Source organism: Triturus cristatus, chromosome 11 (assembly GCF_964204655.1).
Source record: "Triturus cristatus chromosome 11, aTriCri1.1, whole genome shotgun sequence".
Taxonomy (NCBI): domain Eukaryota; kingdom Metazoa; phylum Chordata; class Amphibia; order Caudata; family Salamandridae; genus Triturus; species Triturus cristatus.
This window is the reverse complement of record NC_140594.1, coordinates 353,043,119-353,065,125: the sequence shown is the minus strand read 5'-3', so window position 1 is coordinate 353,065,125 and position 22,007 is coordinate 353,043,119. Positions and strand designations below refer to the sequence as shown.

At 44.6% G+C, this 22,007-nt stretch overlaps 1 protein-coding gene across 1 annotated transcript in view; it reads right to left on the bottom strand.

The window, feature by feature from the left end:
- The window catches only part of SRRM4 (serine/arginine repetitive matrix 4), a 255,091-nt gene that overhangs the window by 121,377 nt on the left and 111,707 nt on the right, over nt 1–22,007 (bottom strand). The window contains exon 2 of the mRNA XM_085633486.1: nt 16,774–16,920. Within this exon, the coding sequence (XP_085489612.1) occupies nt 16,774–16,920 (147 nt within the window). The remainder of the gene's footprint in view (nt 1–16,773; nt 16,921–22,007) is intronic.

The following is a 22,007-nucleotide window of genomic DNA, read 5'->3' as shown; positions in this document are numbered from 1 at the left end:
TGGTTGCCAAAGTCAGAGATAAAGAAGGAATCCCTTCCAAAGGGATTAAAGGATCCGCTAAAAAACATAGGAGCAGTCATAGATGTACCTTATCCACAGAGACACTGAGGAGTGCCTTCCATTCTATTGGTGATACTAAAACCCGACGGTTGGTATCGGCCGGACCTGGATCTCAAGGTTGTGAATCGATTTGTCCAGTATAAACTAGTCTAGATTACTGCAATTCATTCTGTAATCCTGTTGTTATCCAAACTGCACTTTCTAGTAACTTTAGACCTAAAGGATGCCTACTTCCATACACCCATCCATCTGAAAAGCCAATGTTATCTTTGATTTGTATTAAATGGACAACATTACCAATTCAAAGCTCCTTCACTTGGTCTCCTGTCAGCACCAAAAGTGCTTACAAACCTAATAGCTTCAGAGGTATCTCTACACTTATGTCTTATGGGAAACACTGGGACAATGTTGATGCTTGAATTAAGGATAGACATTTAGTAGCAACCTCTTGTGATCCTTTCAAAATCCTGAAGTTCTTAAGAGAAAGATTTTCTAAAAGATCCTGCACATTTCACCCTAACAGTAAGTCTTGGAAAGGTATTTACACAATGATCCCATTCGTTGGAAGGTTACTGAAAAGGTTCAGATTAAGAAAACTAATAACTACTAAACCTTTTCCTCCTTAGGATTGAAAGGATTAGAAGGACCACCTCTTGAACATTTAGAGACTGTTACTTTCCGTGGTAGACAGTAAATGTAATTTTGTTAATTGCTGTCAGCAAGAAGGTTAGAAGAAGTAAAGCTCATAGTAACTAATTTCTGTTTTCTAAGTCTTTTCCCAGGTATAGTGATTCTTCACCCAAACTCAATGTTTAGCCAAAGGTACCATCACAGTTTAAACTATTATTGTAAGTTATTTTGTCACTTTTCAAATCAGATTCAGCTTTAATGTTGCATTAATATTAGAAGTAAAGAAGGCATTGTTGACTTATTTAAATAGAGCAAAAAACTTGAGGAATTCACAATCGGTTTTGTTTCATATGATCCAGCTAATAAGGGGAAAAGCCTCAACAGCAACAATAAACAGACAGGTGCATCAGGCTATTACTCAGGCATATTTATCAATAGACATGCTTCTACCAGGAAATATACAATGAAGAGCTACCACTGGAGTAGCCTCATCATGGGCAGACGCAAATGGTGCTGTAGGGCAACAACATGGTCAAATGCCAATACATTTGTTAAACATAATCGTTTGGATGTGGGAAACAATTACAATATTGTTTCAGGATCTGGCGTTTTGAAAACAGCTGAATTAAATAATAGAAGTTTTTCTTTACTGGATAAAGTTCTGATAATGTGAATTAAACATATATTATGTGTAAGGTGCCTGGAGAAAATGTGAGCTGTGTTACATCCTTATGTTATGAGGACTGTAAGGAGAGGACAAGTGGAGGGCTAATAAACCTATTATTTACAGGTAATCCACATTATCCTTAACTCTAATCCTCCCTAGCAAAGTGCTACATTACCTCCTACACACCTGCATTTTGTTTGACATCTGACTGAGCTTTACAGTTGCAGGAGGTGTGTGAAGGGAGGTGGGAGTATATATTCAGAAATGGAGGAGCTTTGTGTAGAAATAGAGAAATACTCATTTAGAGTGTTTTTGTAAAGCCTTGAAAAAGAAAACTGCCTCCTTGAGGCAGTGCCACCTCATGCTGTAGGACTTTGAATGGGAGGGCTAAGGCTCAGGACAATGGAGAGTATTGGTATGTCTTAGGTTTACTCCCTCTCGTGGTCTTTGCTGGTCTGCGGTAAGGAGAGGGGGGCTGGCATAACTAGCTGCAGTTTAAATACCAAATAAAAATGCTGGTGCGATGGGGCCTGTCGTTCAGTCACTTTTCTTTGAGTGACATTGCTAATATCTCATATCACCGGTGTGGTGCAAACCTACTGAGGGCTCTGTGACATTGTAACAGGAGACCAAGTCTCACTCACTCGATATTCCGAGGCTAAGGCGACTGGGCACTTTATGAACATAAACCTCAATTGTGCTTCACTACTCACAGATTAGAAGGGTAAAGATTCAATTCTCAAAGCACCTCAATGAAAAACATAGTGTCCCCACTCCCTTCTAAGTACATTACCCATCTGTGCTAACTAACTCAGACATCCAAAACCCTTTTTTGGCTGTATATACCGTTATCCTATTGTATATGTTATAAATCACAATGCACACCATAATGTTTGAGTGTAACGTGCACCAATAAAGTAATTGAGAGTTTCTCCAAAATAATTTCATATCAGTGTAATCTCGTAATGTATGAGGCAGTTCCACCTCTGCTAAGCAGCTCTCAGGCACAGAGCCCTTAATTGGATGTCTCCTGGACGCCCCAGGTGGCTCTATCGTAATTAGTACCTGTGCTGATATTGGGGAGTTGGGGAAAGGAGGCAGTCCTGGAAGGTATTACCAGTGAAAATAGTGGGGTGGGAAGATGCCCCAGCACATTTATTATCAAAGACAGGAACTGGGGGGCACAGGCAGGCCTGGGAAAGTTATTTATAGAGATGGGCATTTTAGGAGAATGGAGATGATCCAGGCACAATTATTTCCATCACTGGTATTGGGAGAAGGAGGAAATCCTGGTTCAGTTGCTATCAACAACAGTAGTGATGGAATGAAGCATGCCTGGCACAGTTATTACCAGGGGTAGTATGGGGAACGGAGGTAGTTCTAGCAGCAGTGCTTAATTTGAGCCTGTGGTTGTAGGTGGGGACCACCGGCTCTCATTTTTGGTGATTGTTGGAAGTGGGGGTCCTTATCACTTACTGTCGCCACCAAATGCTGGAGGCGGGAGTCCCCGACCCCTCGCTTCAACGTTAGGCTAAATAAGGACACCGTCTGAGATAGCCCTGCTCACCCCCTTAGTAGCTTGGCACGAGCAGCCAGTCTTATCTCCAAGGCACGAGTGTACAGTATGTGCAACCACGCTCACAGTAACCCAATTATGTCACCACAAATAGACTCCACACGAGTTTTAATAAAATGAGTATAATCTTTTTATAAGGAAATATACGATACGACCACACAATATAAAATCAACATATAAGAATCGGTAGTATTCTTTCCGTTGGGTTGGTAGGTTCTAATCCCAACCACCACTTCTAACCAACAGTTAAGCTTACTTCTAACCGTTTCCAAAAGTTTAGGCAAGTCGGATTGCTAGAATCACACACGTTGCAAAAGGAAACAAATACTGAAATGCGTAACAGTATTCTCTTATACTGTGCAACAGAGAAACAATGCCATACATAGCGCCACTGTCATGTACTTTGCAATTGAAGGAATAATGCAATGCGTATCACCACCAGCATGCCTTATACCAGGAAGCGAGAAAGCAATGCGTCACGCTACAATCCTATACGGTGCAAAGAAGAAATAATACACTGCTCCACGTTATAATCAGATAATGTGCACTGTAGAAATAATGCAATGTGCCACGTTACAATCAGGTAATCTGCAAGAGAAAAATAACGCAGGGCGTAGCGCACCAAGCATGTAGTTCGTCAGGCACAAATGAGGTCAGGCATCATACGACAGTTCGATAGTTCGTTAGCAGCAATAATGCAAAGTGTAATATGACAGTTTTAGGTGCTCCGTTAACAGTGCCCCCGTTATGGGCCAAATGATGACACAAAAGTACTGCTTCCCACTCCGGCCCCAGTACTGCCCCTCCTTGGGTAAGCACGGGCCGAGATCCGATCCGATGCAACGGCTCGCGTAGCTGACAGAAGAGGGAGGCCAAGAGAATGTCCCTTTGGGCCCGCACCCCACGTGTTGATCCACGTTACCTGGGGAGGGGGTGCGATCCCACTCTCCTCTACAATTTCAGCGACTTGGGACTTGATCCAGAACTCCGTCACAGGGTGCGGCGGACTCAGGCCGGCGGCTCAGCTCTTCCGGAGCTGCCGGTCCGGGCCACTGCTGGTTTACTCCAAGGACACAATGACTTGGCCCTCCTTCCGGCGGTCTCAGTCCACACCCCGAAATCCGCCCTCGGCACTGTGGAGGCTTTACTTCCAATTCGGTGCACACCCTACCCAGGCACTCCTCACCAATGCCTCAGGTTGCACTTCGACACGCATACCGCACGTCTGAGACTCGCCTCTTCTCTGGTGCTCATGATGACCCGGCGCTCTTCACCAACACCCCGCTTGCACCTTGACATGCACACTGGCTTCTCCGGGTGCACACGATGTCCAGGCGCTCTCCACCAATGCCCTGGCTGCACCACAACACACACTCTGCGCGTCCGAGTTTCACCTCTTCTCCCGGTGCACAAGATGTCCAGGCGCTCTTCACCAATGCCCTGGCTGCACCACAACACGCACTCTGCGCGTCCGAGTTTCACCTCTTCTCCCGGTGCACACGATGTCCAGGTGCTCTTCAACAACGCCCTGGCTGCACCACGACACACACACTCTGCACGTCCAAGACTCACTTCTTCTTTTGGTGCACACGATGCCCAGGCGCTCTTCACCAACACCCTGGCTGCACCACAACATGCACTCGGCACGTCCGAGTCTCACTTCATCTCCCCGTACATACCTTGACCAGGCGCTCCTCACCAATGCCTTGGCCTGCATCACATCACGCACCCAGCACGTCCGAGACTTAGCTTACTCCTGCGTGCCCACGATCACAAGGCACAACTTCTGAGGGTTTCAAGCTGCAAAAGCACGCACACACCGTGTTGCTTGTGACTTCTCCGGAAACTTTTGGGATCCTGTATTTCCAAACAGGGAGCCAGCTCACCACGGGCCCTTCGGGTTACAAGACACAGCACAAGGCACAGTCTTCTTCAAGCAGGGGGACCCAGCACCTCCAAGCACAGTCCCAGCAGCCTCTCCCTTAGTTAGAACAGCAAACTGCAGACCAGCCCCAGATCACGAAGCAAGGATTGGTCTTTCCACAGCAGTCTCTTCAGTTGCTCTTTCTTTAGCAGAGATTCCTCCTGACCATAGAATGGGTCCAAGCCTTTTCAGTCTCAATCCATATCTGTTTCATTCCAACGTTCAGGGGTTTCAGCTCTCATAGTTATACCCCTTACTGTTTTTGAAGTTTGTTGTGCTCAGGGGTCCCTGCCCCCTCCCTAAATTAGCTCTGGGTGTCTTCCTCCCAGTGTCACCTCTCTCCCTTTGATACTGGGGGTCTGGATCCTTAATCACTCAGCAGGAGATGGGTCAATTGGTTTATAGCACCAGCCCAGGCCTTTTCACCTCCCTGGCTTCTCCTCCCCCTACTCTCCAGATGCAGGGCAGCCTGGTGTCATCTCACCCCCTCCCTGGGTCAAGACCTCTCCCAGCCCCTCTCACCTTTCAGTTCCAGACAGACAATCCACATTTCAGCAGAGACACACAGAAAGGGCTAGAGCACAAAACTCGGCCACTTTCTAAAAGAGTGGTTTCTGAACACACAGTGACAAAACCACCTTCCCAGAAAGATGTGTTATGACACTGTGAGTTCATACATACTAAACTTCACCTCTCCATTATAAACTGACAAGAAACTAGGCTAACAAACACAACACCCAGCCTCCCCATTCTGTCCTATGTGCAAGACGGCCTTTCAGCAGTGGAAAAACGAAATGGAGTGTTTTTCACTGTCAGAACATAGCACAGACCTCAGTATATGTTATGCCTTTTACCTACATTGCACCCTGCCCAGGAGTTACCTGGGACCTACCACAGGGGTGGCCAATGTGTATGTAAAAGGGAAAGTCAGGCCTGACAAGTGGTTGCATGCTAATTTAGCACTCTGCGCGCAGGCCCTACAGTGAAGGCCTGAGTTCCCTTCACTGCGCGTCTGTGCATTACTAGCCCTGGCACACACAGTGCACATCACTAGGGACTTTACTAGTAAGGCAAACATACCAATCATGGCCAACCAATCACCATTACATTTTACATAGGGAACACTTGTACTTTGACACTGATCCGCGGTGCAAAGCACCCCAAGCATCTAAATTGGCATTTCTATGTCAGGAAAACGGTCAAGGGGGAAAGCAAAACGTTAAGGGAACTTTAACCACAAAGGTCAAGTCCTACAGTGATCAGCACATACTGTTCCTTATTAATCAGATTTTGTCCCAGAGCAAGAGAGATAAGAGTACAAAAGGTGGTAAGGAGGACGAAAAAAGATAGAATAATCCGGACAAAGAAAGAAAGCAGGGATGATAAAGAACCTGATGGAGTGAGGTAAATGGGCAGTGACTATCTGGTGGTAGATGAGAGAGGCATGAAGTGGAATCAAGATTACGTAACGTTGGTATTTGGCACCCCGGACATTCGTTAGGACCAGCTGGCTTCTGAGCATTGCTTTGGGTACCAGCATTTCTTCTTTTACAAATTAAGCACTGAAATTAATACAACTGTTGGTATTGTGGTAAAAGTAGTCTTTACACAGTTATCACCAGTGATAGTATTGGGGTATGGAGGTTGTCCTGGCATAGAAATTACATGTGTTAGTATTGTGTGGAAGAACAATCTTTACATAGTTATTACCGGTGATAGTATGGGAGGTTGGAGGTAGTTCTGGCATAGTTATTACAAGCTTTAGTATTGTGGGAAATAGTCTTTACAATTATTACCAATGATGGTATCAGGAATGTAGGTAATTTTGGTATATTTATCAGAAGTGTTTGTACTGTGGGAAAAGGGGTCTTTACACAGTTATCACCAGTGGTAGTATCAGGGATGGAGGTAGTCCTGGCATAGTTAGTTCAAGTATTAGTTTTAGCGGAGAACAATAGTCTTTACACAGGTGTTACCCGTGATACTATCGGGGAATGAAGTAGTCCTGGCAGAGTAATTGCAAATGTTGGTATTGGCAAAAAGAGTTGTTTTTACACAGTTATTACCAGTGATAGTATCGGGGATGGAGTTAGCTCTGGCATATTTATTACCAGTGTTAGTATTGTGGGAAAGAGTAGTTTTTACACAGTGATTACCAGTTATAGTATGGGGGATGGAAGTAGTCCTGACACAGTAATTACAAGTGTTCCTATTGTATTAGAGAGTAGCCTTTAGACATTTATTAGCGGTAAGAGAATCATCAATGGAGGTAGCCTTGGTATAGTTATTACAAGTGTTAGTCTCTATGGGAAAAGGTTGTCCCTACACTGTTATTACCAGTTATAGTATCGGGGGATAGAAGTAGCCGTGGCTAGGTAATTACAAGTGTTAGTATTGTATGAAAGAAAAGTATTTACACAGATATTAGCAGTGATAGTATCAGCAACGGAGGTAGTCCTGTGATAGTTATTACAAGTTTTAGTATTGTGGGGAAATAGTCTTTACAGGTATTACTAGTGATAGTATCAGGGATAGAGGTCATTCTGGCATATTTATTAGAAGTGTTTGCACTGTGGGAAAAGTGGTCTTTACACAGTTATCGCCAGCTGTAGTATCAGGGATGGAGGTAGTCCTGGCATAGTTGTTGCAAGCGTCAGTACAGTATTGTAGCAAAAAATAGCCTTTACATAATTTTACCAGTGGTAGTATTGGGGAATGGAGGTAGTCCTAGCATAGTCTATGTGCATGCTTAGCATGTGTTAGTGTTGGTGGAGAAAAATAGTCTTTACCCAGGTGTTACCGGTGAAAGTATCGGTGGAATGGAAGTAGTCCTGGCACAGTAATGACTAATGTTAGTATTGGCAAAAAGAGTAGTCTTTACACTGTTATTACCAGTGATAGTATCGGGGATGGAGTTAGTCCGGGCATATTTATTACCAGTGTTCGTATTTATGGGAAAGAGTAGTCTTCACACCGTTATTACCAGTTATAATAATGGGGATGGAAGTAGTCCTGACACAGTAATTACAAGTGTTCCTATATTGTACTAGAGAGTAGACTTTACACAGTTATTAGCAGTGAGGAGGTAGGAGCGGGAGGAGGAGGCAATCCTGGTACAGTAATTACAAGTGTTAGTATCTAAGGGAAAGAGTTGTTTTTACATCGCTATTACACGTTATAGTATGGTGGGATGGCAGTAGTCTTGTCACAGTAATTCCAAGTGTTTGTATTGTATGAATGAACAATCTTTACTCAGTTATTAGCAGTGAGAGAATCATCGATGGAGGTAGTCTTGGCATAGTTATTACAAGCGTCAGTATTTATGGGAATATTTATGGGAAAGAGTAGTCTTCGCACAGTTCTTACCTGTGATGGTACTGAGGCATGGAGGTAGTCCTGGTAGAATATATGACGTTACTTCGCATGCGTTTAGTACGCATGCCATTACTGCGCGGTCGTTAGTACGACCGCGTTTTTAGTTCGCATACCTTTCCTACGCAATTCGGAACACGGATTGCAGTAGGGGGTGCTGGATGTTGGAATTGTATAATTTACTATTCCAACTCCAGTCTATGCGGACACTAGGGAAGGTGTTGGATTTTAAATCCAACACCTTCCCCCCCCTAACGCAAGTCGCTGTTCCGACTTGCTTAGTAAAGGTATGCGAACTAAAAACGCGTGCGTACTAACGTCGGCGTAGTAATGGCATGCAAAGTAACGCATGCTAAGTAAACGCCGTTTACCGTCCTGGTACAGTAATTACAAGTGTTAGTGTTATGGGAAAGAGTAGTCTTTGCACAGTGATTGCCAGTGATAGTATCTGGGGACCGGAAGGAATCCTGTTACAGACATTGCCATTGGCTCCACGGATGGGAGGGAGACAGAGCTGGCAAGCTTCACCTGTGTGTACATTTACAACAAGGAGACAGTGACGGGGCATTCTTGGCTAGTTTCCCCCACAGTTTTCACTCCGATGTAAATTCTCGGTGCCGGAGTATAGGGCTTTGGTTTGGGGTTCAGGGGAATCGGTTCTGAGAAAAAAACGCCATGTTTGCTTCAGGCTTCTTTCTAAAAACTAGAAGTGCAGGCACTTTGCTGACTGCCCTTTCAGGATAGGCTCGATCCGACGCACTTCTTATGCTCAGTCCTGCAGGAATTCTAGCGCACTGAGTTGAGCAGAACAAGATGTTCCCCTAAGAGATTTATTCCACACGCGTAGGAGGAGTTTTCATTTCAGTGAGATGACTTTTATAGCACTGTAGCTCAACCAAATTGCGTTTTTGAGTGCTTTTTTCTCATTCTGTTGTCTTTGTGCAGGAAAGATGCTATCATTTTAAAAGAAATCACAACTTGGGCCAAGATTTCGATTACGCAGACATCACATGCAGTGATGCCCTCCACATCACTGCATGCTAATATGGATCTAGCGCTGTGGGTGGGAGTATAGTTTAGATTTTTGAAACAATGCTCAAACATTTGGATACCCAAAACATAAGAAAAAGGCACAAAGGCAGAGACAAGTGAAGCTAACGTGAGAAAAAATGGATTGAAAAAATATATCACTGATTCAGTGCAAGAAGTAGCTACTAACTTGGGGGCATATTTACAACGAGGCGATAAAAAATTATCGCCGCTTTAGCGTCCGTTTTCGGCCGAAAAGCGGCAATAATTTTATCGCTATATTAGCAAGGCCACGCTAACGCATGAAACCTTGCTTTAGCGTGGGGATGTCTAACGCCCAGTTTTGCATCTCTAATGAGATGCAAAGTGGGCATCCCTGACCTAACATGATAGGAGAAATGTCGCTAAGCGACATTTCTCCTATCATCAAGCCCCACGCTATGAAGCATAGCGTCAAGAAAAGTAGCGATAACACCTGTTATCGCTATTTTCCTAACACCTGCTTCAGGACTGACTTAGCCATGATATCCTATGGAAGGTGGATATCATGGCTAAGTTTGTGAGTCCTTATCAACTAGCTAACGTGAGATTATCGCTGGGTTTCCAGCGATAATCTCACGTTAGCCAGTTAGCGCTAGGATTCTTTTCGTTGATGAGATAAGCGTTGCTAATAGCACGCTATCGCAGCGATAAAAATCGGCGCTAGCCGGCGATAATTATCCGAGCGCTAAGTACGCTCAGCGATAATTATCACCGGTTGTTGTTGATATGCCCCCAAATGACTTAAACAAGTGTGGCATTTTGACTAGCTCAGGTGGCACCAAGCTCTAGGGATGGCATGGAAGTGTGAGTTTTATTAGTTTGTAATACAGTAAATTACTAACCACTCGTGCTAAAAAATAAATTAGACTGAGAGGGCCACCGTCTGGTGTTCTTTCACAAATATGTGCCGCGGCCAAGCACTGGCAAAACACAGGCACAAATTAGGCATTGGGACAATCAGATAAGTGTGACACTTCCTCCTTCAATTCTGTGGCCTCTAGTTTTACATTATCTGAGTTCTCTTTACTGACTTTCGACAAGCTGGAAGATTTATTGTTCAGATCCCTCTCCACCTGATGTGCTTCATAAGGGGGCACTGGTGGTCACTCCTATATTACTACATTTGTGAAACTTGTCCATTGGTGGAAGTTACTTAAAGGTTTTTTGGACAAAGACCTCGGTAGTTCAAGTATTGAAAAATTCTTCATCTGATCTAGCAATTCTCAGCAATTACTAGCCAATATCTCTCCTACCTTTACCACCAAAATATCTTCGAGAAACACATGAATACTCACTTATCTCATTATATCAACTCTCAGGCAATTTTGTGTTCCTCTGCGTCAGGTTTTCTTCTGCTCCGTAATACTGAATATGCTGATGAGCTTTGGATGCTCCTCGATTAGGGCGACTCCTATGCCTCGATTATACCAGATCTGTCCAAAGCATTTAATACAGCATCCTACTTAGTTCTACTTACCCATCTTGCTGTTTGTGGTGTATGGGGAAATGCTTGTCCTGGTTTTCATCTTTCTTGAAGCAACCCTCTCAAGCCCTGCATATTACTACCTTTTGCTCTGAGTTTCATCCCTCGGCCTTTGGGGTCTTTTAGGGGTGTGTGTAATGTGCATAAAATGCGTTTGTTGCAATTAAGTAAAATTTCGTGAAAATTATGCGAATTTATCATTATTACGTGAATTGAAAACATTGTAGTTAATGCTATATTTCAGTCTGAAATGCAAACTCACGTCCATTTTGGGCATGAGGGCACATTTCTTACCAAAAAATATTGTGTCAAGAACACAAGCATCAAAACTCAAGCACCGCGAGCAACTGCCTCTCCCATTCTCATTGTTTGCATTGCTCCCGCACTCTTGTGCTATGATCTTGCAGCAAACACAATTGCAATTGTAATTGCATTTATGTAGTGATTACTACCACTGACGAGGTGTTGAAGCACGTTTTACGTCAAGCAGCACGCTAATCCGAATCCCAAGGTTAGTGGTTAGTTCAGTGTTATTGGTTACTGTTACTTATTGGGATTAGTTCTGGCATTGAAGTAAACCATTCCATATAGTCATTCAACAACTAGTGTGCTGCACAATGCAGCACACATAGAAAGAGGAAAAACAAGTAGAAATAAAGATATGTCTCGTCGTTACTCCTCACCTGGACAGGCGTATCATTATGTTGCATTCCCAGATTTACCAGGTTTGGTCAAACTGGGAGTTGTGTGGGAACACCCACACAATGCCCATGGAATGCCACCCTTGTGCAGAGTAATTCAATGCAGCGATTTGTGCTGTGTTGCATGACTCCATATTTTTGAAGCGATTCAAGGCCACACAAAGTGGTTTTGCGTGGTGTAAGAGCAACACAAACTGGATCATTAACATGGCCCTGACTATATTCCATTCAACGCAAAACTTTCTACTGAAGAGAATAAACCAACTGAAACAAAAATGTCATCAATAATAGACCTTTCCCCCACTCCCTTAAAAGTGGGGACATCTTCCATCAGGTTTGCATCTTTTTCCCTCATTAAATTAACTAAGTTATGCTCTAAGACCAAGTTGCTTAACTGGGCACCCTGCTCAGTATTTTTAAGGTGTACTTGGTCAGACAGGTCGTACAAATAACATTCCCTCCCATTACCATTTAACCCCTTCGCTGCGGCGGAAATTCCGCCGCAGCGCTGAGGGGTGCGGGGGGGCAGCGCGGTGGCGCGGTGCTCATGACGGAGCCACTCCGTCATGAGCCACGGTTGGGCTGTGCTCATGACGGAGTGGTTCCGTCATGACTCCGCCCACGGTGCTAATCGCCCGCAGAGGCGGGGAATTAGCGCCGCGTGGGCGGCGCGGCCGCCAACGGCCACAGCATGACGGAACCACTCCGTCATGAGCACACGGCAACCGTGGCTCATGACGGCGTGGTTCCGTCATGAGCACGGAACGAGTTAAAAAAGACCCTAGAGGAAGCACTGTGATACCACTCTGATTGACTAAATTAATCATAAGGTTGTTCAAAATAGAACCCTCTCTCCTATTCACCACAATACAATCCCCTTCATGGATTTTCGAGGGGTTCCCAATCCAGCCCACTCTCCGCGTCAATATAATCTCCTTCAACAAAGCCTGCCAGGAGTTAGGTTTGACCCTCCCAGCCAGCCAATGTACAACCTTATTCTTACGTTGCTGGTGACTTTCCATTTCGATTTGTTTGAAGGGTGGGACATTGGCCAAGGCAATGACATACGGGGTGGATGCTGGAGGAAATTGAATAGACACATCACATGGAGCATTGCCCGGGGAAGACTTGCCTACCATACCAGGGCCCTGACAGGAATTGCCCTCCACTGGGTGTAAACTGAGCTGAACCATGGGGGACCTCCCTCCTGTCATCCCAATAGTGCCCCTCTATGTCACATACTGCCCCCCTTGCCGCCCCGTGTTGTTAAAGGGGCACTAACGGAAATTGGTTTTAGTTCACCTTTCACAGTTCTTGAACAATTTCCAACCAATTTTGAAATGCGTGACACCCTTCAACTTCGCTTTCTGCAGTCCACTGTGGAGCGCCCAGAGATGAAATTGCACTTCGAGATATGCAAAGCATGAATATATTCATTACAAGTCCTCAGCTGAATCTACTCAATGGACCCTCAATGCCGCTTTTCCAAGGGATTCTATATTTTCCCTTTCCTCCAATTTCAAATTGACAATTATTTTGTGAAGAAATAAGAAATGCCTAGAGCAGGCTGGAATCCTTTTACTTCTGCTTAGCCAGAGAAAATGTAAACAAGTCGGGCTGAAAAAATAGGTCAAAGCTTATATGAGATGCATACCTGTAAAAACAAGCATTGATACAGCCAATGGGTTTTGCTTTTGTATGTTTCATACACAGACATGCACTGACATATAACACACATGGATGTATGTATATAGACATCCATGCACCCGGAGACAAGCATAGAGAGTACCAGACATACCAGTACCAGTGATCATAGACCTACCAGCATCTATGCAGAGAGGCCACCAGAAATTGCATTTGACCTGCGCACCTTGTAACAGACCTAGAGGTACCAATCCACCCACACCACACCAATACTCAGAGGCTCTCTCACTCACATAAATACATGCACACACGCACACATGCACATAGCATATGTGCAACCACACATACAAACCCACACAATACGCAAGTAGTTCCCAAGCAGGCTTACATGGATGGCCAGGTTTGCGGAAAGAGAAATAGTAGGACAGACATACGCAGGCTTTGTGTACACTTTGGCCCTGATTATGAGGAGAGTTGTAATGGAAATTCTGTCAAAAATCATCATGGTTCCCGTCTCCATAACCTGCTCCTCTACATCGAGCTGTCAGAACTGGACACTTCAGAACATGCTTTCGGCAATGCTCAGCGCCCTAAAAACCCAGTCATACACATTCTTCTTAACATACATTAGAAATAATCTGACAAACCCCTCTGGACAACCCATTGTTTCAGGTTGTGGCTCTCTACTCAAGCCACTATGCCAATACATCGACATTTTCCTCAAACCCTTTGTTCCTTTGACTCGTTCCTATACCCAAGACAGTGTGCATCTGATTCAACTTATATTCGATATGACCTTTGACTACACACAGGCTCTTCTGGTGACTGATTCTTTCTGCCGCTCGAGTAGATGTTCTACTCGAGCAGGAGCTTCCTCAACATGGACGAAAGGTTTCTCTATGTGAGCGGTTGTAGCCATCCACGACTGCCCGCATTGGGAAATCTCGCCGAAAGGTGGCCTGCAGTAATATTATCCTTGCTCGCACTCGCTAACTTAACGTTGGCGAGTGCGGAAAAAACTCCATTCCACCTTTTTGGAACTTCGCGCACTACACGGAGCATGGAGTGGGGAAAAAACTCCATAAACTCTGCGAATGGAGCAGAATTTTATGCTCAGGACTACTCTTTTGGTTTATGCACACTGTATATATTTTAGCAGCACTTTTTGCTGTCACTTATTCTCACTTGCACAGCACCATCACACGTAGCATTTCAGTACTGTTTGGAATTGCCAAGTGAATATTTGACTTATTAAATCTGTTCTATTTTCACCGTCATTTGCTGCAAACAGGATTTTCTCTATATCCTTGCCTATTCATTTCTTTTGCTTGATCTCTTTTTGGAACACAGTTTATATCTTAAGAACTGGTGGCAGACCAGCTACCCAAATTAGTGAGACTGGTACCACACTATGTTTGCCACTGTTTGCGCGATGAAAGAGTACCACAGAATGGGTGGCAGCCTTCCACTAACGAAAACTTGATTAAGACTCACACAGCATATTGGGGAACCATGACATCTTAACAATGACAATATTTTCCTCTTTGAAGATAAAACCGTATTGCTCACCATCCTAGTGGCATGATATCATTTTTGCTAGGGGTTCTCCCATTGCTGAACCCTATGTTTGCAGGTGAAATTGCTGCTGCCATTTTAAAAACATTAAACGTGACAGATTTCCTCATCAGCTATATTTTTAAAAAAAAATAAATTAAAACATGCCTGTTTAAGTAGAACACCATTCTCATCTTGGTCTGTCTCAATCGCAGGCCCGAGTGAAATGATGGACTCACAAATACAAACAGACAAAAGGATGAACTTTAGAAACGTTTTTCTTATTTTTTGCCCGCTTTTAAGATCTAAATTCATCAAAATGCACTTTTCACCTATTGTAGGTCAAAGTGTGTTCACTGTTAAAGCTCCAGCGGTCACATATTTAGAATCAAAGTATGATAGCGGGGTTCGGTGCATCTCAACATTCCTGCCGGCAGCTATTATGTGTGCTGTGTATTTCAGGATTCTTTATTCTAGGTCTAGCACCTTTTTGCATGTGGGCATTGATACAGGTCAGAGCGCACAACATGAGATGCTGCTTCAGAAACTGTTCCTGCAAGCCTTGCACCTGTGGACATGTGTTACTGTGGGGCAAGCCATGGTGTGGCAGGCCCAGATAGATTTGCATCCTTAATGCACAGAAAGAGTTGCTTGAATCTGCACGAGGCTCTCCTCCCATATCCCTATGGCAGATACGACTTACCACAGGCGTATCAATAGGGAAGGGGTGATGAAGACACCCCACAGAAACCCCTTCTGGCTGTATTTCAGACATGGACGTCATTTAGGGGTCGCAGATGCGGTCCCTGGCTTGCCCCTTGTTACCCCTGGCACTGCCTTTACGTCCTCTGACCTCAGAGGTGGTAAAATCAGAGCCTGGAGCACAGGAGCAGCTCACCCTAATGGACTCGTTTGGTGGTCCATTTAGTTTTTTGTTAATTTTTTTATCACACCAATAGTGAATAATGTTATTCACTGTTTGTGTACAAAAATGGAGTATAATTAGCTGAAATATGACCTTATATGTCAGTTGCTGTAAGTAAAAAATGCTTTTAAATGCATGTTGTATGCATGCTTGTAGGGGAGTGTGTTTATCTGAGAGTGCGTGAATGTGTGTGTATGTTTAAGCATGAGTCAAAGTAAAGTTCAAATGGTGTGTGATGTCACTTCCGCTACCCCAGGCATTTTGGTGAATTGACGCCCATGATTGCAGACCCGTCACTCATGAATTGCCTGTGAGGTGGGGTGAAGATTAACATTCCCACCCCTAAGGTATGGGTGTAAAAGTGTTCATTTACCATGTACTTGTCCGTTAAGGCACCCACATGCACATACTTCTGCCAAAGATGGCACTGTGTGAGGGCGGGGCATGTTGGCTTTATCAGGCCTCATCACCATACCCAAGTGGCTCCTGGGTGCCAATGCATAACAGAGCTGTGGCCACGTTTCTTCTGCTTTTCTATAAGTGGAAGATGAGCCAAAAATAAACATGCTGCCTCTGCTCAGCACTTTGCCCTTCCACTGTCTTTAGGCCCCAAATGTGAGGGGAGGCTACTTTGCAAGATGAAGAAAATATCTTACTGTTGAAAGAATTCGAGGGAGCGTAAATGTTGGAGTATAGTGTGGGGACTGGCTGTTCCTAACTGCTTTTTGTACATTTTATTTGCAGGAAAATATCAATGTTCTCGAACTATCCCTACTGTACCCTGAACCACAGACTCCTGAACTGGAACAAAAGCCATCTCGTTCTGGCCTATCCACACCCTGGCTGTCTCCATCTCGCACTGTCCCACCTGGATCACCCCAGTCTCATCCAGAGTGAGGATGCTGTGTGTTATGAGGAGGAGGCCTGTGTATTCGAACACCTTCCAGTATTGACAAAGACATCTCCATCACTAACAAACTGCGGCGGACTCCCAAAGTCATTTCTGTGAATAGGTGTGACTTACTCCTGAAATTAAACAGTTATTTCTGTGAATAGGTGTGACTTACTCCTGAAATTAAAGTCATTTCTGTGAATAGGTGTGACTTACTCCTGAAATGAAACAAGATGCTTTGCAGGTGTGGCCCACAGTGTTTTTCCAGTCTCACCTGCGTGTCCTGTGGCGGTTGAGTTTTGTTCCATCACGCTCCTTCACGCAGCCATTGATCTGGGCGGTCTGTCGCGCGCCGTCCCCTTCAGCTGCTTGGATGGTCCTGTCCTTTGGTGGGTATGCCAGGCAACTGATGAGATCCCCACTGAAAGGAAGCAGAAAAGGACACATTTGAAGAAGATGCTGCAAGGTTATCCAATAAGGCAATGCACTTGCATTTACACCGCTCTGTAGCTGTCTGTCCTTAGAAGGATGGGAATCCTAGTGAGATGTAAATCTGTGGTAACTAGGATCCACACAGGTCTACAGGGGCTGCATTGCCACACTCATCCATCTTAGCTCTGCCTCTGTATTCCTGTCGCACACATCTTTTGAATATTCCTTTCACAATTTTAATTCTAATGTTAGGTATTGTATGTTTTTGTGGCACTTCTGAAAAGGAAGATGAGCCCCAAACCAGGGCCTGAGACAACCAAACCAAAGACCGACCAAAGAAGGGCCTGCAATGGGTCAGGCAGTGTTATTGATCAGACTACATGCCTGATCGGAGCACGGGTTCTTCCCCTTCTTGGAGTATGCTGGACCACAGTTATCACTTGACAACTCCGCAGAGGTGCACGCGGGTGTCAAATCCAAACCAGGATCCATACTTCTTGTTCTTCCTCATGCAATGCTACTGCACATGTTCTTTGAGCCTCAGGTAACATGTTACCGTGTGCTAACTCACTTACAGGTACCACCAAATCCACATTCGCCTCTATATGTGCAGTCTGCTGCCCTCACGAGGTAGTAGTAATAAACATCCCTGAATTAACAAACACTGCAGACTAGCCAAGACAGCTCTAATACAATCCATACAGTCAAATAACAGGGGCAAATTGAACCAGCTTAAATATGCTAGATCGGAATTGGAGACAGATGTATAGGAAGATCCGGCCATGTCAGTGAGAGCAGGGGACACCAAACACATTTGGAACAAAGTGGCTCGTGAAAGTAAACTTGTGTTACTCATGTGGACTTCTGTCTCCAACCAAAAATGTGAGAGATCTTGATAAAAGAAAACCCCTCTCTGGTCTTAATCATGATGTTTTAGCTTGATGCACTACATGGCGTTAGGGTTACAGGAGACCAGAGGCGATTTTAGGGCTTATTTATTATTAGAAGAGCAATATCCTCCGGCTGCCTTGAAAGTTGCAATTTGGTTTTGTTTAATAGAGACCCTTTCATTGTCAATTGGAGGGCACTGTGATCATTATCACCTCTAAATATGATCCTCATGTCCCCCATATAAGGGAAAGAAGGATATAATAAATTCTACTTGATTGACTATATCGCTTAAACATATGCCCACCTCCCATATCCGAAGGGATCCTGCCATTGCAGGCTCTTAAACCTAAGGTCAACGTAAGCCCCAAAGGTTGGGTCGCAAAAACAGAGTGCCTCTTCAGTGGTGCGAGATCTAATTGTGTTATGCCCTGTGCCTTATCTTCTTCCTCAGAGATACCAAAATCTGAGTTATCGAATGGTTCATAGGTGACATTGAAATCTCCGGTTATTATGACCAGACCCCCAGGCAAAATACCAGTAAGAGATTCCTAAAGACTGGAGAGTGTGCACAATTTCTTATTTTGTCCGCCTAGTCTGTTATACACATTAAAGATATAAATAGACTTCCCGTCAGGAGCTAAAAGCTTCAAACAAAGAATATCAAGTGAATCCGGGGGACCCTATTAGTGCTACAGTTAAGCGAGTTTTTGACCCATATTACGAGCCCACCAGTAGGGCGCCCCTTTCCCATGTTAGAAGCCTCACAGTAGAAATGTGTGAATCCTGATCTAAAAACAGGATCGACACACCAGGTTTCTTGGATACATATATCGAAGGAGTCTGCAAAGGACAATCGGGGTCAGCGTATTTAGATTTTAGACCTGCTATATTCCAGGAGACCATCTTCCATTCATCAGGGGAAGTCGTGCAAAAGCTGTGGGCCTCTTGGGCAGATTGTTAGACACAGGTTTCCTCCTTCAGTCAATCCCTGTTAGTGGATGCCACTGCCATATTTGGAGTAAAAGCCGGGAGAGTGGAGATAGCTCATTGGCGTACAAGTGTCCCTGTCTTTGGAGGTTTAAGCTTTCACTTGATGTTAGAAGAAGCCATGCCAGCTGAATGAACTTCCTAGGTTATCATATCCTCTACCAAGGGCTGGGCTGTTAATAAAATGGCGATGCACTCAAAGTCGACACCTGGAATATAATGGCGTGAAGCCCTTTCAATATTAGAAAGAACAACGGAAAAGCAGTTTTGAACAATGCACAACCAATGAATTAGGTTGTTGGTCAGGAAGCCTTTTCCTGTAATATCCCCTCCGGGGAGTTTGGGCATGTTCTGCATGTACACTTTCCTAGCCACTGCCCTTCCCTTGTGTGGATAGTATTTGCCTGTGGAGCAGATTGTGTTATTCCAACAGAGGGGCCTAAAGCCCTCCTTTCCGCAATATGTTGCCCCATGGAGTAGCCGGGAGTGTCATGGATGGAGTCATAGTTCAAGAGGCCATAATCCGTTTTAGGGATATCCTGGTACGAAAGAGATGGATTGGGTACCCATGGAGCAGAGCCATTACAATCATTACTCAATAATCTAGGGAAGGGGTCAGTTTACCCCTGGACCCTTGATAAACGGTGCTTTTAGTCATAGTAATTGGGGGAGCAGCTGATGCAGAAGAGGAGTAAGTGCAGAAACTCGTGTTGTCAAAAACTTCATCTGTTCGTTGAGCTCCTTCACTTCTGTTTTTAAAAAATCAACATATTTTACTGCGTCTCAGTTATCCAATGTCCCCTGTGGTTGAGTGTTACTATTCATACAGGCCTGAGGGGGATCTGTATCCTGAACGACCAACACTGAAAAACGGCTCTCACAGTGGACTTGAGTATCACACGGGTCACTTGAGGGAACGTCCCATTAGATAACTCCTTCCGTGGTAGTACCCTCGAGACGCACCATTTAGGGGTGCTTGGAAGATGAATATGCTGGGGTTGTTGTAGTTTATCATCAGTTCCACTTTTTTGGTAAATATTTGGGAAAGGTTTCCCGTTTTTTCCAATGTCAGGAAGTTTCACAGTGGGTTTAAATATGGACTCCACCTCTCCAATTATGTAATCAATTTCTTTGAACGTTTTGACATCAGGAGGTTTATTAGATGGGTTTTTAGAGACAGATATCCACTGTGGAGTCTCGAAGGCCTTCCTTTTTAGGTCTCGCCTGGGGTTAGCAGCGCAGGGCGCTGCCCTCGCCATGCGAGGGCTTTTTGTCAACAATTCAGCATGTGCACGCATACGGAGGGACAAAGATGGCGTCGGGCTGTCCACATACAGCTGCAAATGCACGCGCATGTGGACAGCCCGACGCCATTTTTGTCCCTCTGTACGCGTGCACATGTAAAAAGCCCTCACATGTCGAGAGCAGCGTTGTGCGCTGCTAACGCCGTCGGGCTGTCAACAATCTGTCTCCCATATTTCTAGTTAAACTTCTGCTTACAAACACTTTTAGAAGTGTTCCGCTCAATAAAAGCGTTACGCCACAAAGAGCTATTTCCACTTGCCCTTGTAGTGTCACTGACAGTGACCTGGTTGCCGTGGACATCCTTGCAGATAACTAGTTTATCTTCGGCGCCTGAGACCAGCCTAACGTCTCTCAGGGTAGACCCGATGGACACTGGACAGACTGCCACTGTCATGATGCCAGTCTGCACTCAGCACAAGTTGTGGCAGCGGGATGTTTAATTTTCTTGCCCCTCCAGGCCCCCATGTACTGCTGCTGTAAATTATACGACAGTGTCCACCCTGACCTCGCTCATGTTGCTGCCCTGTTCTGTGTAGGAGGAGGGGCGGGGGGGTAAGTGTGTCCAGTCATGGTGAGAGCAGTCTCACACAGCACAGCTCTCAAGACAGCCGAGCCACCACTCCAACAGCTTCTTATACCATAAAAGACTTCAGTCACATCTACAGCACCTGTCTGCAGTGAGTACGACTCCCGGACAGACACTTCAGTGGCAGTCCGAGGCAGCAGGCATTATTTTCCCAGCTGCAGCCCAGAGTTGTGACTCTGGGACTTGGTAAGTAAGTTCAAAACATAACAGTGATTATAATCTTCATGCCGGAAAAAGGTCAGAGTTGTTTGTGTTTGCTGGCAGGCAATTTTAACTTGCCGTGTACTAGCGCAGAGGGTTAATATCCTACTGTAAAGAGCACATACCATGTAAGGATAAGCAGTGAGTTACTGCTTTTGTCACAGAGATTCTTTTGGTACTTTGGGGGTGGAAGGTACGGCGCTGTGTATTTAGAATTAGCATGGGTTTAAAACCTCCTGCTGCCGACTTACTTGTGTGACCAGGAGTTTTCAGACAACCCTCCTGCTGCCGAATTACTCATGTGACCAAGAGTTTTCAGACAACAATAAAAATGTCAAGTAACTGGTGAATAATGTTCCCTATGGGAGTGTGCTGCAAGGCTTAACACTTATAATGTCCTAATGGCAAGACCTATTGGCTATGCCAATGTTTTTTTTGTAGTAGCACCGTTTTCCTTAACTCATTTACAATATTATATTTGCATTATTTTCAATTTTTTTTATTTCTCTCTTTCGACTCGCTCTTCACTCTTCTCCAACAGGAGAGAGCAGAACTTTATTTTCTTAACATTTAATTTGCCGCTAATGTGCCTCAGATCACAAGGCGCGTCATGGGACACTCCAGGTATGGATATTTTTCTGAACGTGGGGACCGAGGAGAAGTGCAGGTTTGTCTATTTAAATCTTCACCTGAGGTTTAACTGTACGTAAGTCAGTGATGGGAAGCGGTGGGGGGGCTCTCTGGGGCAGAGTCACTATATGTTTTAAACACTCTGGCGCCTTTATCTACGGAAAATAAATTATTGTAGGTAATTCATGCCAATGGCTGTGCCGCCTTTATCCATAGGCACATTATTGCATCTTTGAACCCCGACTGCTGTCCGGATGAGGGCTGTAACCCGTTTTTCTTTTTAATTGCACGTTGCTGATATGGGAAATTAATACATCAGGACGTGTTTGTTTAATTCCAGTATCTCTTGTCATGAAGGGTCTTCTTTGGAGGACATGTTTCTGATAAGGGCAGTAATTACCCCAGATGACGGCTGTGTGAGGCGGTGGGGGGACAGATGGGGCTGTCTACTGCAAGCAATTCTTTTATGTTGTTTT